General features: G+C 37.4%; 1 protein-coding gene across 2 annotated transcripts in view; it reads right to left on the bottom strand.

The window, feature by feature from the left end:
* Positions 1-1,765: 1,765 nt before the first annotated feature.
* The window catches only part of LOC128080349 (bifunctional heparan sulfate N-deacetylase/N-sulfotransferase 3), a 71,805-nt gene continuing 56,561 nt past the window's right edge, over positions 1,766-17,009 (bottom strand). For both annotated transcript variants that reach the window (XM_052682444.1, XM_052682445.1), the window contains exons 10-14: positions 14,693-14,867; positions 12,692-12,862; positions 8,752-8,861; positions 7,446-7,548; positions 1,766-5,747 (exon numbers count right to left, since the gene is read on the bottom strand). In XM_052682444.1, the coding sequence (XP_052538404.1) occupies positions 5,628-5,747; positions 7,446-7,548; positions 8,752-8,861; positions 12,692-12,862; positions 14,693-14,867 (679 nt within the window). In that variant the 3' untranslated portion in view covers positions 1,766-5,627. The remainder of the gene's footprint in view (positions 5,748-7,445; positions 7,549-8,751; positions 8,862-12,691; positions 12,863-14,692; positions 14,868-17,009) is intronic.

Below are 17,009 nucleotides of genomic sequence, written 5' to 3'. Positions count from 1 at the left end.
CTTAGAGAAGGGCTGCGGAGCCCGACGGCTGCACCAGCGCGCGGCCAGAAACCCCTCATCCCGCCTTCCGCCCCCACTTAACGGCCGCCGCACGCGCGCCCGCCAAAAGCACCCCCAGCAGCCGCCGCCACGTGCGCACGCCAACGGTCGCTCAAGGAACCGGAACCACTCCGCCACCAGGCGGCAAGGGCGGGAGAGGCGCGTGCCCCTCCCAGGGGGCGGGGCGGGGCGAGGAGAGGGCGGTGGCGCCGCCGTCGGCCCGCGGTGCTGCTCGGCGCTGTGCCCGTCTGCTGCGCCCGTCTGCTGCGCGTGTGCGGCGCTGAAGCACGAGAGGGATGCCGCGGGGGGGCGGCAGTCTGTCCTTCACATCACGTACGGCTTTTATAGAGTCTGAGTACATCGTTGAGATATATGTATCTTATGCAAATAAGTAAATAATTTGAGTTTCTTTTGACGAGTAAATCAGATCCCAGTTTTACTGGGAATCTTATTAGGAGAAGCATTCTGGATAACTGAGGAGACAGAAGAACTAAGGCGCAAAAGAGCCTATTTCTCTGATCTCTTGAATAACATGGGTTTCAGGATTTTAACTAGTAATTCTGAACAAGCTCTTCTATCGTGGTTGAAGTAGGCCACATCTGCTAGGGAATACTCATATTCTTCGGTAGAGTCCTGCCAGTGTCCTTGTGCTACTGACAGCTCTCCTGGGCAGACAGATACCTGACCATTTAAAGTACAAGAGCCTCATTTTCCAGCTGAATTTCTCAAGGCAAACAGATCAGAACAGAAAATGCGAAGTGATGAAAGAAAATACTGTATTAAAAAAATAAATAAATAAAAGAGGTAAACTAACAGAAAACAGGCTGGTCAGTAATCAATCTCACAATACTCTAATCATTCTCCCTTAGTTTGTCTGAATTCCTCCCTCATTCAGGTTTCCCCAGGCCTTGGTTTCACCTGCTAATTGCCTTCCTGTTCCTGTGTTTTGTCCCTTGGTGCTGACCATTGTGCCTTCTTCATCCTTCTGATCCGCATTGACAAAAAAAAAAAGTACATTTTTGGCCTTTAAGCTCTAAGAGATCTGGAACTGGTAGAACTGAAAAGGAACATTAAACGAAAGCAGAAAAACTGGATACAGAGGTCAGTCGGGCACAGCAAGAATCTTAGCTTAGTATCTTTCTGTTATTACTGTTCTGTTACACTTTGATATTATAGAGATGAGTAGTGGAAGTTTACACTTGTGAATATTACATCATTTCTCTGTAATGAAAGAATATTTTGTTAACATGCTATTTTCTACACCTATATGAAGTTATTAATCAGCTTTTAGTCAGCTAGATACTATAGTTTTCTACTCTTTTCTGAATTTGTTGATAAGAGTGAATTTTCCTTTGGATGCTAGCACCATCTTTTAGAAGTTCCTCCTAGAAATGTCTTCTCATGTCTATGTAGGCACAACTATTGAATCCCACAGGCAAACAGTTCAAATAAAGTCTGCATGTTCTCTTAAAAACTGCAAGCTCTGGAAATGTTTCTATAGCCCATTAATGATTTCTGGAATGAGAAGTAAAAACTGAGCAGGAAGCAAAAGCAGCTGCATAAAGTGTAACGTTCACTTACATAGAGAGTAAGCAATATTTTCCATCTGTGAAAACATTTCGTGGTGCTGCCCTGCTCGCGGATTGTGTTATAACTCAGTAGTAGCTGCTAACAAACCTGGAAAAGGACAACTTTTATGAACAAAAAAATCACTTTCATTCATTGGTACATTTTTTTAGCAGAGTTTATTGTTGCACATCAGATACCATGCCACTATCAGTATAATGTCTATTTTTTATTTAAAAAAATTTTGAGAAAAATGTTTCCAGCAATTTTCATTCAATGTGAATGACAAGAGTATTACATCTATAAACATTGAAATATCTATTTACTTTCTTCCTGAGGAAGTTCCACTTCTTTAAGCAACGAAAAATATGCTGTACATGAGAGTCTGCAAATCACTGAAATGAATTATTTCTGCACAAGTAGAACTGGGAAGATATCACAGTATTTCAGGAATGTTTGCTCAAATAATAATGTGATCTCTTATCAGGCTCTGTGTTTACACCCCCTAGTGGTCATACTCATTTCTACTCATACTCACACTGATTTTTAATGGCACAGATATTTGAGGAAATCAAATTTCAGAATTGTATTTATGAAAATAAATGTGAAGCTCACATCATCAGGCATTTGTTAAAGCAATTGCTTGTGCATTTTTCTACCAGGAGAACAGAAACCACGGCTGTATTACCATCCACAGTAAAACACTGGACTGCGACTAGCAAATATACTTTTTTTTTTTTGTGATGGAGTGGTGTTTTTTAGAAGTGTTAATATTGATAAGTCTACTTCTGAGAACTAAATATTGATTGTAGGGAATTTGTAAATAGGTTAAAATTCTCAAGTAATTCATGTTGTATGACTTGCTTACTCAGCTGTACTCATGTGCATCCCCTTATTTGGGGAATAACACATTGCAGCTGTTGCCTGCATGTTCTGCTCAGACTCTTAATTCTTCACCAAGTTGACTGCATATTAATAGTAATTCTGTTTTTAAAAGCTTCCTGTTAAATGTAAGAACATATTTAAATAAAACAGTTCTGGAGGAAAAGAACAAAAAAAGTCTTCATACTCTCTTTATATAAACCAGTAATAACCGAACATCACAAAATCAGAACTGCAAAGACCCCTAGTGGTTAGGCTTTACTTCTCTACTGCTATTGAGTCTGAGAGGACTTAGCAAACCTAGCTTACAAGCAGCTAGAGCTCTGCATCTAAAGATGCTAGCACTCAACAGATGCATCTCAATAGGATCTGTGAATTAAGATTCAAGATAATACCCTTTCAGATGTGTAGCTCCAGGGCCAAAAGGTCACATTACTTTGTTCACAGGACTGACCCACAGCTACCACAGGAATTCACTGAAGATTTGCCTTTATTCCAACTTCGGGAAGGCCACTGAGACAGTAGAAGGGATGCATCCTACTATTCCTCATCAGGACTTGAAACTGATTACAGCACTTCTTCACAAAGGACAAGCTTTATGTTTAGCTGTCAAACTAATCCTGGTCCAGCCAGAGCCAAGGAGCTGCTTGTGGGGGGCTTATCATCCCAGAGCCATGTGGTGACTGCCATTGGCTATTTCACCAAATTCCTAACAAACATCACAGAAAAGGCCACAGATCTCAGACATGTCACCTTGTCTGTTGCAAAATACCTAGAGGATGATCAACGTGCACTCCTCAGTCACTGCTCTATCCTCAGTGCTCACTTATTCTCCTTTTGATGTGGCCTAGATTTCACAGGGAAAGAGAACAGGAACAGAGTTTCTGGTAACAAAGACTAAAGTACAAACGTGGCTGAAGCCCATTCTTCCAGTGTGTAGGAAGCATTTAATTTGTGAAAATCTCAGGCATTTTGTAGTGCTTTTTCCCATTTTCTTCTGATTTACAATTTTATTCTACTTTAAATGTCTGAGTGATGTTACATCAGGTTATATTAGGGATAAAATCAATCATGTCTGGATGAAAACCACAGGTATTTCTTCCAGTTATTCAAATTACTTGTAACAAATCCATATAGATGCTTGTAGGACACAAGCTGCCCATAGCATGCAGAGGATTTGCACTTACAGATATTCAGAATTCAAGGCATTTCTTTTATCAAATAAGAGTATTTCAAAACAATTCAGATTCTGGCTCAAACCTATATAACAGTGAGTATCTAAAATGAAATGAAAATTTTTATTCTTTTATAAATAATAAAGATGTTCTTCTTAGAAGTCTATTCTGACAGGTCATCATCATTAATCATGCATATTCCCTTAGCAAAAATGTGCTGTGTAAAGAATATTGTTATATATAGCAAATTTGTCTGGATTTTTTCTTTACAAGCCTATCAAAACAGGTACTACACAGACAAAATCAATAAATATTCAAGATTACTGGCTAGAGTTACAGTAAAGATCTCAACATCTGTTTTCCATTTAGGGAATAACAGACTGTTTCCATTCCATTATCTTGAAAGTTAAATTATATAATTACATAAAGGTTGTAAAACAGCACTGAGACATACAAAGTTTTTCCATCATTTGATGCATATTTTAACTGTTCATCCTAAAACAAATTATGATAATAATACAGAGCTACTGTGAAAAGCATTTCATTTGGTACTGCAATAATCTTTTGTATTCTCTTCCTCTTTATGCCTTTAGAAACATTCAGAGCCAAAGTTCAGTGGAGAAACCTTAAGGCCGTACTCAGCTGAAATTTTCAATGATCTTTTTCAACTTTTAAGTATGGTTGATTAGACTTTATCTCACATTTAAACTGACATATTATGAGGTGTGTCACTGAAATGTATCACAAATGTAAGGCTGGATATGTGTGTTTTTTCATGGCTGGAGACTAACTTTCTACCATAAATTGTCTTAATTTCTCTTTCCTAAAGCTTATTTCTAAACTTTAATACCAAGCTTCTTTAAGATGGGTGGAGCTAGAATCATTATTTTCATCCAGAAATCAGATTTTTGCAGCTGATATAGGTTGAAGGTCACCACAAGATGCTACAGTTTTGATCAAGTTGAGGGACCTTGGAAAATGCACAGCACAGATTGAAGGCAAATAAATTAAGGAAAACCAGTAGTGCAAATTAAGGCAGTCTAAGTATGAATCTGTTTCTGCTCTTTATCAATTTTTCATTCATTTCAGTGGAGTAATTTCTGATTCACAGCAACGTAAGACCAGAGAGCAGTATCAAAATTTGGCTGCTCGCAGAAGCCAGTGAAAGACTGTTGATTGTACTGTTTCAGTCTGGTTCACAATTGTTGAAGTATAACACTGCTCACCAGGCTGTTATTGCAACATTAGTGCTTTATGTATCCAATTACATTTCTGTTCAGATGCAGTATACATTCTGTATTTTGCAATTTCAGTCAGTGCAACATCAGACTGATTATGAGGCCCTTACTGCATTGTAAGGGTTTGTTTTTACAGGCTATAGGTAATTTTCTTTTTCTTTTCTACACTGCTTTTGCCTGTGGATTCCAGATTTTGTAAGTAGTGTATGATAACTGTACTTCTCACACTTAGTAGAATATACTTCAGGTATTAGCAAGCTAATTCCAATGGCAGAAGTACACTTGGCATTTTATGCTACATTAAATTTTCTTATTTTATGCAAGACACGATAATCAAATACTAGGAAAAACAGCAGTCTTAACAGTGGACTACAAAACCTATGTGAGACACAATACTTTAAAACTGATATATAAAAATGTAAGTATTTACCTTGAAATTGGACAGGTATGTAGCTCTGAAGCATATACCAGCTGCAGTTAACTTCCACATACATACGCAGTAGTCCACAACTCCACAGGCCCAGAAATGTTTATGAGAAAGATCTGTCCCACCAGTACTAAGAATCACGTGTATTTTCACAATCCACATGCCAGCATATGGAAATAATTTCTGTCTTTTACTATTTTTTGAGGAGGTATATTTTACAAGACTGTCTGGTAGCTACTGGAGACTTTGGGAAGGATGACAGAAGTGTGGAAGAGATTTCAAAAATGTCTTTTTTCAGTGCTATCTTACTTTCTGTAGTTCCTGTCTCAGCCACGACGGCAGAGGTTGTCCCAATTTGTGTAGGAGTTTTGACAGTTCCACGTTATGATCTCTGTAGTAGTTTGACAGAAAAGCCCTGCACTGATGGATATAAAAGCAGATATTTTTTATTTAATAAAATGTTGTTCTGTAATGGATGTAAATTTCAAAGTTTGCCTTACTGGTGTCAAAACTTTACTCTGTCCTATGCAATTTATATATTTTTTAAGCTATCTACTGCATGCAAGTTTAAGTTTATAGCTGAACTTTAAAAGGTAGTATCAAGAGAAACAAAAGATATCCAAAATGAACATGAAGACAAAGCAAAGGATCTGAATCTGCTCACAGACAGATATGTAAATTAAGAATAGTACTGCAGCTGACATTCAAATTTACTCAAGCGTGACTGAAACCAGAGCTTGTAGAATCTTTCTATATAGGCATCTGGTAATTAGTAAAACTAGTTTCATCAATATTTAGAGTTGAAACATACTACATTAAACAAATACAGTCTTATTCTGTTCAGAAGCCTTAGCATCCAATGATTTTCTATGAGTATAATTCTATTAGGGAGATTCAGGTTAAATGTTAGGAAGAAATTCTTTACTCAGGGTCTGGTGAGGTATAGAACCTCTCTGCCCAGAGAGGTTGTGGATGTGTTCAAGCCAGTCTGAAAAGGACCTTTGGCAGCCTGATCTGGTAGGAGTCAACCTGCCCACAGCAGGGGGGTTGGGACCAGATGATCTTTAAGTTTCCAACCTAAGCCACTCTGCAATTCTATAATTCTATTGAATTTTGTCAATTGCTTCTGACTTAAGGACCATGAAAAAAAAGAAATCTGGCTTGCTGTGTTAATACTGTTGATCAAAATGCTTTAATTTGAATTTTAATCAGGCTAAATGAAACAGGAATATAGGAAAGAATACACAAAGTTGTAGCTAGAAAAGGAGACTGAACTACCTTTAGATATTGCTTGCAGCATTTGATCTGATGGATTTTTTTCATTGGAGCATATTTTCCTTTGTCTGAGGAAGATATTTATGAAATTCATGGAAATAGAACCTAACCACTCTCAGAACAGAACTTTATGAGAGTCTGTCATGGTCTATCTACTCTCAAAGACAAGGAAACAGACACAGATGCACATATCTGATCACGACTGAGAAAAAACCCACTCTGGGGTTTCTGCTGCTTAACTCACTTAGGTAAAGGGAATAGGCTTCCAAATTAATTTCAGAAGTTTTCAGAGGTGCTAAGTTTATTTTTCTAAGGAGTGCCAAGTTTCCAAATAGAATAGTTTCATATAATCATAGAATCACCAAAGTTGGAAAAGACCTACAGGATCATCCAGTCCAACAGTGCACCTAACACCACTAGTTCTCACTAAACCATGTCCCTCAAAACATTGACTAAATGTTCCTGAACACCTCAGTAATTTTACCAACTCCCTGGGCAGCCCATTCCAATGCCTGACCACTCTTTTGGAAAAGTAGTATTTCCTAACAGCCAGTCCACTGGTGCAACTTGAGGCCATTTCCTCTAGTCCTATCACTAGTTACATGAGAGAAAATGTTTATAATAACTTAAAATCTTCACATTTGAAACAAAGAACTGAAAAAAAGTGATGCAATCCACAGCTTTGCTGAAGGTTTCATTTGTAGGAAAAGGTAGTAAAATAATCAAGGCTACTTAATTTAATTTAAGGCTACTTTAATTTAATCTTCTTATGATTTTGCCTGTGCAGAGTCCCATTTATGATGGCTAAATCTCTATATAATGCCAATGAGCATAATGGTTTACCTCCAAATCCATAGGAGGGTATTTTCTACCTTTGCTCTTTCCAAGGCATTTGGTCTTTCCTTCTTCCAGAAGCTGACACCAGAAACCTTTATGTGAATCAAACCTGAAACAAACATTTAAACACATGTTCATAGCAGAAACTCAATAAAGTAAGTTCACACAGTTTTCTTTTTAGCTCTCAAATTTTCTCTTCAGGAAAAGGCATCAAGCAAGTGGGAAACAGAGAAGATTAAGGGAGTTAACAAGAGCTGGGAGCAGACACAAACTGTGAAGTAAACAAAGTGAAGAAAGGAAGGAAGCAAGTGCCAGTACTGCAGTGTAAAGGCTATGAGATGCTGCAGTGATGATTCCTGACATCAGCTGAGTGGACAAACTGATATCAGTGCATTTTAACTGAACAAGATGCTTTACTTCTGTAAACATTAACTATGTTCAAAGATTGACATGAACGAAAATGCATGCTATAGAATTAGATGCAGATGGGATTAATTCATAATATCAAGGACAAAGGCTTCAGTATTAAAAAATAAAAATATAAAAAAATCACATACATACAAACCAAAAAACAAACCACCACCACCAAAAAACAAATCAAAAAGTCAAACAAATAAAATATGTCTTCAATAGACTCAGATCCAGGGATTATTTGGCCCTTTTTGTCTTTACCACCTACTTATTCCAATTTCATGGAAGATGAAAGTCTATTTTGCTACCGGTAATATAAAAGGAATAGAATAAAACTAGAAGAAAATATTAAACAGAAAAATAGAAAAGAAAAACATTCTTTTTCTGAGGGCTTCTTACAGGGAAAGATAATAGACTCATACTGAGAAGAGTAAATCTAAGGCTATCAATCCCACTTTAAGGGCAACCAAAGTGTCAGATTCCAAAGTATTAGTGCACATATAGAGTGGATGCTATATTCCTGATCAATACTGTTAATACTTGCAGCTAATGTCCAAAACAAATTTTTTTTTCCTTTCTTTTCATGGAAGTCAGCATTCCATGTTCCATTTACCAATAGGAATAAAATTCCTAAAATTTCTTTTTATTCACTGTATTCTCTGTGAATTTTTCAGATGTCTACTCCTGTGACAGTGAAGCTCGACATTTAGTGACTAAGTGTAGATCCTCTGGAAATCTCTCTCTCTATTGTGTTCTTTTCTAGACATAGAAAAATACATCCTACTGAACTCATATGGAAGGTAAAGAATCAGAGGCTTTATTAAATAGTGAGCTTCCTTACAAACTAATTAGTATTTTAGGAACATAAGAACAAGTGATAATGATGATAAAATTGACTCACGTTAGGGCTTCTGAGTAATTATAATGAGGAGAGACTCCCAAAAATTTCTGTACTTCATCCATTACAGTAGAGGGGTCAGTTCTTAGCTGCTGTCCATCAATAATTAACAACTACAAAAATAAAATAAATGGAAATATAATTTAAAATTCATTATGTTAAAATTCAAACTGAAAGTTCCACCTCTGTCAGACTCCTTCATTGTATGGAAAGCACCTTCCCAGATAATTAGTTCACTAATTGTCACGATCATTAATGATCTGGGAATAAATGGCATTTAAATAAATCTGAAATTCAGCCCGTTGTGACAACAGAGAAGTAGCATTAAAGGATCTGGAAAGGTAAGAAATACTGGGAGGAAACTGAATGAGATTTGTCAAGAGAAGAAAAAAGGTATAAAAGAAATTAGCTGTTAATTCTCACAGACACAGGCATTTATGAATATATATTAAACTCACATTGAAAAGCTTGTCACTGGAAATGACCAAGAAAACAGTAGGCAATGTTAGAATAAATGCCTTACTTCTAAGACCATATGAGAATACATCATGTTACGGGGGGGGGAAAGAAAACAACAAAAAAAAACCACAAAAAACTAACAAACTTATTTGAGAATAGGAATAAAGGGAAATGTTAGGATGAACCTTATGGCAGGAGTGTCATAGATACAAAATTTGCAACATATGTGTAAGAAGGCCAGGAACTGGTATGTAATTTGTTTTTGTTAAGCGCTTGATCATATATACACTCACACTAGGCTACTTCAGATATGGCTATCCTTTTCCTTTGATGTGAATCTTCATGGAAACAGACACTAAGTGAGGGTTTTATGCCTAAATGATCCACTGAAGGTGCAGCATGTTTGAGTCTTTGAGACTGTTGAAAGAGAAACAAGATCCCAAATGGATTAGGTGAGAATTCATTTCCTGTCGTGGAAACAGTTCTACTTTTTCTATCACGTTTTAATAATGAAAAGGAGGGAGCAACAGACTTCTAGGTGATTCAATGGTCTCATTTTGTGTGCAGTGCAGAAGCTTGCTTTTATGTTTCCACACAAGGAGAGAGCCTAAGATCCTATGATTTGTTTACAGGATTGGCTGAAACTTAGTAGGTTTAGGGTTTCAGAGGTCAGTAGGTTTTATAGGGTTTCAGAGCATAATCAGAAGGGTGAAAATGTCATTTCTTTTGAAAGATCAGTCTTTGGAATTGCCAAAATACAGCATGTGGATTTAGAGATGTGGATTAGTGAAAGTATCAAGCTGTTCAGAAGCAGCAGCTCATCCCAGAAGTTTTTCAAATGAGATGCATTATGACTGCTTGAGCCCAAAATGATCCTACTGCTTTCCTAAGATGTAAGCTCAGAAAACAAGCCTTAAGTGCTTTGTAGATCAGTGGTCAAAAAATATCCCAAGTGGGGAATATTTCCATCCAAAAGAACAGAATGAGGTTTCTTCTTTAGTATTTAACAAGCAAATAGAGATAAATATCTGTGGCATTCTTGTTTCTACCACTCAAAAAAAGATGTGCAAGAAAAGGTTTTGCCAGTGTAATAAAAAATCTTAGGGGACCTTTAAACCTATGCTTGTTGCTACCTCTACCACTTACTATATGCCTGTTGACTTTGTAACAGCTTCTTCAACTCAGTCACACCTGCTGAGACTCAACAATTTATACAGCTTTAAAATTTGGTACTCTAAGTAAGACACTTTCCTACAAAGGCTCTCTCACTTCCATAAAGTTTTGCTTCTAAGCTGATCTCATTTTAGGTCTACCTTATGTAACTGCTACGTGATTCAGCAGTTCCTTGAACTTGCTAACAAGTTCAGATAAAGCCTATAATACACTGTTGCTTTTGCAATTCAAGTGAATCTCCTAATACACTAACAGGAAAAAAAAAAAAAAAAAAAAAGCTATCAAGGCTGGTTCTTTTCTGCCATTGTCAGACGTAAAATCTGGCAAAAATCCACTTGATGACATGTATTGTTCAGTACTCATGGATGGGTGATTCTGGAGATAAGATAAAAAAAGATGATGTAGAAAATTTCATATGAGTATAATGATATGATGGAAGTGTGTATTTCATGAATTCTTCAAGACTGTCCCAAAAGAGAGTCTGTAAAGAACAACTCATCTAGAGGCATCAGAGCTTCCTTGGCACACCCTGGGAAAACAGAAGGTGCAGACTCCAGCCAAATTGTCTCAGCTAAGCAAGTCTGGATAAACAGAAGGTTCAGGCTGCAGCCAACCTCCCTCAGTTAAAGTTAACTTTATATGTGAGGTGGGGAATAATGCTAGACACACAATCAATGTCATAAAAATCTATTCCAGAAATAAATCTGTGAAGGAGATACAAATCGTGATATTGCCTGGCTCTGTACAGGAGATGATGTTCAGGATTAGAATGTGTATCTCTTGAGACTTGATCTACACAGGGCCACAAGGAGACTAGTAATTTCTTATATGCCACCACACGTTTGCAGGGGAGATCAAATTTTCAAATTGTTTATTCTCCACCTGAACTCAAATCTGCAGGTCCGTGAACATACACTCTGTGAAGCTACCAGACAAACAGAAAAACTGATCTCAACATATAGGATATATCAAGGATTCAGGATCAGTGATAGATATCAAGCATGCGTAGATTATTAGAAACATCAAAACACCAAACTGTTCCACTGTATGCATGAATCCCAGTAGAGGCTGGGATGCACTGATATGGGCAACAATGTACGACAAATTTCAAAAAACAAAATGTGCAAAAGAGAAAAAAATGTGCAGACGAGACCCAATAGTTTCAAAGTTATAGAAAAGTCATGTCAGGCAAATCATCAATTCATGTAAAAACTGGTGATGCTTGAGATGGCAAACACACTGATGTACATGACTTCATATTGTTAACCACAATAAATCACAGACAGTTTTCTTATCCTAAGGCTAAATGGCACAAGCATGATACAAATCCGTACTGGTAAGGCCTCTCAACTGCAAAACCAAATTGGCTGCATTGAGACTACCTGATGGTAATGGTTCTTGTTATCCTTTGAGCTGTGATCTGAAACTGCTTGGCAAGATGGTTTTTGCTACAGATCCAAACTTACAGAAATGTCTTAAAAATCACGTACTATGGACAGCAGTGAACTAGTGTGTGAACTCTTGCAAAGGTACAGTTTATTTACTACTATAATCATAGCCTAATGAGGGTGAAACAGTGGGAGATGACTGCATGAAAGAACCAAGGACTGTGTGAAAACATTGACGCATTTAAAAATTAAGGCGTTACAGCTTCACTTGGTCACAACCATTCCCAATCATTGTTGCCTCTTTTACACAGAAAAGATGTTGCTTACATCCCAAAGTCTTCCAACGTCAAACCTCCATCGAAGGGAGATTTTGCTCCCCTTCCTCCCATGTGGCAATTGCAATATCCCAGCTCATATTCTCTGGTGCTAGGTGATACTAGTTACCATTAAGAGAATATAGAAATACTAGTGAGCAGTGTCCCATTGTTTTTGACATTTTTTTCTTTTGTAAACCGTGATGAAATATCTGATATTAAAGAATTCTTGCATGCCTAGTTCTCTTTTCCTCAACATTACAGACAAAGAATTACAGACGCAGAGATGAAAGCATGAACAAATTAAAAACAAACAAAAAGTTGAAGGCAATGTAGGGTACAAGAGTGTTCAAGTATTTGAACTTCCAGATTACTCAGATTTGTTTTGCAGAACAAGCTCTCAGCTGTATGGTGCTAAGGCATGACACCCATAGCAATGTCAATCCAACTAATTAGAACACGGCTGTGAATAATGAATGGCTTAAAACATGCTAGCGTGTACCTGGGATATCCTTGCGGATCAGCACTCACTAGCAATACTTCTACAAAGGTAATCTTTCAGAATATTACATAAATAATGTTAGGATGTTGAGTTACTGTCTTATTCACCTGATAAGGTGGGAAGTAAGTTAGCCATCTCTCAATATGTGTAGCATACCATCCAGGTGCTAGGCATCTCCTTTGGAGAGCTCTAAGTTCAGAAGGGGCTCGAGGTCCAGCTGTGATCACTTGATAGAAACTGAATTTCAGGGCTGCAGGATCTTCATGTGAGCGCTGATGCTGTAAAGCAAGTTGCAGTTTTAAGTTTTACAGACCACAAAAGTTGTGAAAATAAGAAAAAAATGTTCAGTCTTACTAATCTTGCCACGAGTGATTATTCACATTAGAAATTACTTTAAGGAGACCTTATATCTGTATTAATTTGCTGCAAATGCTGAGATAAACATTACTTATATCAATAAATATTTTTTGTATCAAGAGAAATCAGAAGATAGACTGACAGTAATAGTAACAAAACAGAATGCATGCAGTATGAATATTCACTTTTCAGTAAATGGAGTGGCTGGCAGCTTTTGTACAAATTAATCTGATATGTTTTACTTTTTTTCCAGCTTATTCAAGGTAAAAACATAAAAAAAAGAAAATTTAAACATTGATATTTATGACAATCATTGAAAAATTCAGATCAAAATTGCTCTCATTGGGTTTCTAATTCAAAGCCTCTTGTTCAAAGCAGGGTCAGCTATGAGACTGGATGTAAGGCTTTGACTGCATCTCATCATAAAAGTAACACCACGTATATCACAGAAGTTCTAAGACATTTGTTCTCTTTGGAATTTTCTTTTTTGTGTTTTTACTTTTTCAAATTCCTGTTGAAATCTTTGGACTGAAGAACAAAAATTTAAGTCAAAACTATTAACTAGAATTGGGATTGGAGAAGTCATTTTAGAGCAAATCTCACTATCTGTGCTTTAAATATACATAAACAGATACATAGCAAGGTAGCTGGTATTTAGATACAGCTTTTAACTATGCAATTGTTAACTGTTGAAATATCAGGTATGAACCACTGCACTGTGTAAGGGATTTGATCAGTTTTTCAAATGGAATTTATGATATCTTAATATTTTAGCCATTTACTAAAAAAACCTAATGTGTAAAAAGAAACATCACTACCTTAAACTGGCCTGATCTTTCAAAATATGTTTATTGGAGATCCATATTTTGTATTAAATTAATCTTCGTTCATACCTTTTGATACTATGCCATGTTCTTATGAACTCCACTAAATACTTACTATTGCTTTGTATAAATATTCCAAATTACATACGGGGAATCTTATTTTTATGATCTGCAAAATACTACTTCAGCATTAGCACGGCTTCCTCCAATATTATAAAAAAAGAAATTTCAGCACTTGAGTACTATGAAACAGTAAGATAAAGTGTTGTAATAATGTTTTCCAAAGAAGCACTCAGTGCTGATAGTGATTTAAATTTGAGGTCCTACTTTTCATTGCAGTTCAGCCATTTTTTCTTCACTGATTTTTGTTTTAAATAGGTGTTTGCAAAACCACAAAATCCTGGACGTACACACAGAATCACAGAATCATGGAATGCCCAGGGTTGGAAGGGACCTCATGGATCATGAATCTCCATCCCCCTTGCCACAGGCAGGGCCACCAACCTCCCCATTTAATACTAGACCAGGCTGCCCAGGGCCCATCCAACCTGGCCTTGAACATCTCTAGGGACGGGGCATCCAATGTACACATACAGATCTCATATTTTGAACACGCACCAAATAAATGCATGAATAAACTAATTTGGCTGTGCGCTGATTACATACATTAAAGCAGTCCTACATGCTTGTGTTACAGGCAGACCTTTGAAAATGTGATTTCTGGTACTTTAAATTCTTTTTTCAGATGTTCATGGACAGATACCTCAGCTCATTGTTGATATATGGAGCACAGACTGACCATAAAAGCTTGTATAATCCAAACTCTTAATATATATGCAAACTAAAGGAATATACAAAGAGGATTCAAGGTTGAAATCTGACATATTTATCTGACTTGTGCCTGCCCACGTTCCTTAATATACATACCTGATACCAGGAATACGCCCGATCAGATGGGTCTATGAGAATGGTGATGATCTTGGCCTTGGGAATGAGGGAAGCAGCTCGCTTAGGAGCTTCCTCAGAATGAAAATAGTTGGCACTTTTCTCAAAGAGGAAGTCAGTGGTGACATTGGAAGGAGTAGGGAAGAAATCCATGTACCTAGAAAAGGAACATCATCTTCAGAATTACTTGGAAGCGCTTTTATTCTACAATGAAATAACGCTTTTATTCTACAATAAAATAATGGCCTAATGGCTATCTAAAAGCAACAAGAAGTCTACATTGTATTTTGATTACATTTTATGTGCTACTATCTCTCATCTTCTGACTACATATAGATTTGCAGCCATTTTGTTCTAGCTGGAAGAAAACATTATGACATTCATGAATCTTTTTAAAATTAGCGAATTCTCACTTTTCAGTAAGACAAACTCCTACTCCTATAAATGTCAAAAGTAAAAAAAATGAGTATTCTGAATTTGATCCTTTGCAGACACCAATTACAGTGCAAGAGCCTAACAAAAAAGTATCAAAACTGTTTTTACTAAAAAAACACAGTAGAGCTTGTTATTATGGGTGAAAATCCACTCAAAATCCACCACAGCTTCAGCAGGTAAAACATTTCTAAGCAGTGACAACATTTTTCTATCAAACACATTTTTGTGAAAACATGGGTTGGTATTCCTTTTGGTTTTCTTTGTGAGCAAACTTTTCAGTTTGCCACATGCAGATTTTTTTATAGTTGGAGAAAAGAAGAAATGGGAAATGTTCTTCTTAATATTTCAGTTAAACTTTTGTAAAATAAATGCTATTTAAAACAACCTCTTCCAATGATTATGCTTACAGACTAAAGATTCCAGTGCTCAGACCTTGTTCTACTCATAGGACTGAACTACTTTTAATACAAATGATACACTCTAGGCTTTGAAATTGTCACCACCACAGGCTCAGTGAGAAAACTCAATAGGATGTAACTAACTGATGCACTAGCAATTTTCCTTCGGACATAGACATAACATGCATTTTATCACGGCACACGTATTGTTAGCATACAAGCACTGACTACAAGGTACTTAGAGAGAAGGAATGATACTACCGTGATTTAAAGAAACAAAACTCTGTGACACTTGATTCTGAGAAGCTAATTTCCTCTACTCTGCTCTTGTGAGGACCCATCTGGAAATCTGCGTCCAAGTGTGGAGCCCCCAGTACAAGAAAGACACGGAGCTGTTGGAGAGGGTCCAGAGGAGAGCCACAGAGATGATCAGGGGACTGGAGCACCTCCCCTATGAAACAGGCTGAGGGAGCTGGGCTTGTCCAGCCAGGAGAAAAGAAGGCTGCAGGGTGACCTCATTGCAGCCTTTCAGTACCTAAAGGGAGCCTATAAACAGGAGGGGAATCAACTCTTTGAAAGGGTAGATAACAACAAGACAAGGGGAAATGGTTTTAAGTTGAGGGAGGGGAGATTTAGGTTGGATGTCAGGGGGAAGTTCTTTACAGAGACAGTGGTGAGGTGCTGGAACAGGCTGCCCAGAGAGGTTGTGGATGCCCCGTCCCTGCAGGTGTTCAAGGCCAGATTGGATGGGGCTCTTGGCAGCCTGGTCTAGTTTTAAATGGGGAGGTTGGTGGCCCTGCATGTGGCAGGGGGTTGGAGATTCAAGATCCTTGAGGTCCCTTCCAACCCTGGCCAGTCTATGATTCTGTGATTCTTATGGGTGAATTTTATTGAATTCTTCACTGGCAAAGCTGAGAAGGTTTTAGATAAACTTGTTGAAAAAATCTGTAACAATGCTTACATAAAGAAATGCATGACTAGTCTACTTGGACTTCCCTGCATAAAGAACAGAATGGCCAGTTCTCCTCTTACTGTTCTATTGTCTCCATTGGGACACTGCAATATACATCTGTACCTCTTTTAAGTATTGAGATTGCCATGGTCCTGACATCTGAAACAATGCCGTAGCTAGTCTATGTCTAACTAAGCTTTGACAAAGACTTAAATCAGACAGCTCTGGAAAAAAAAAACTAAATCTCCATCACCATAAAATAAATTGAACCACTTGTTACTTGCAAATATTGTTGCCATGAAGGAATCCTAACTAATTAAAGGACTAATGAGGAGAGACCTTGTATTTAATTAACATTTGGTAAGCTCATTAAGTGACAGCATTAAAATAGTCTATCAGACTGAAGGTCTGAGAAATCTGTAAGGCGGACAGAATGCAAACCTAAGAGTTAAACAACTACGCTGTAGGGCAGCTCTGAGTATTGAAGATTGATCTGAAAAGCTGGCAAGGCTGA

This window comes from Tympanuchus pallidicinctus, unplaced genomic scaffold (assembly GCF_026119805.1).
Source record: "Tympanuchus pallidicinctus isolate F22 unplaced genomic scaffold, pur_lepc_1.0 scaffold2, whole genome shotgun sequence".
NCBI classification, from domain to species: Eukaryota; Metazoa; Chordata; class Aves; order Galliformes; family Phasianidae; genus Tympanuchus; species Tympanuchus pallidicinctus.
The sequence above is the reverse complement of the archived record's forward strand: the minus strand, read 5'-3'. Positions and strand labels throughout refer to the sequence as shown.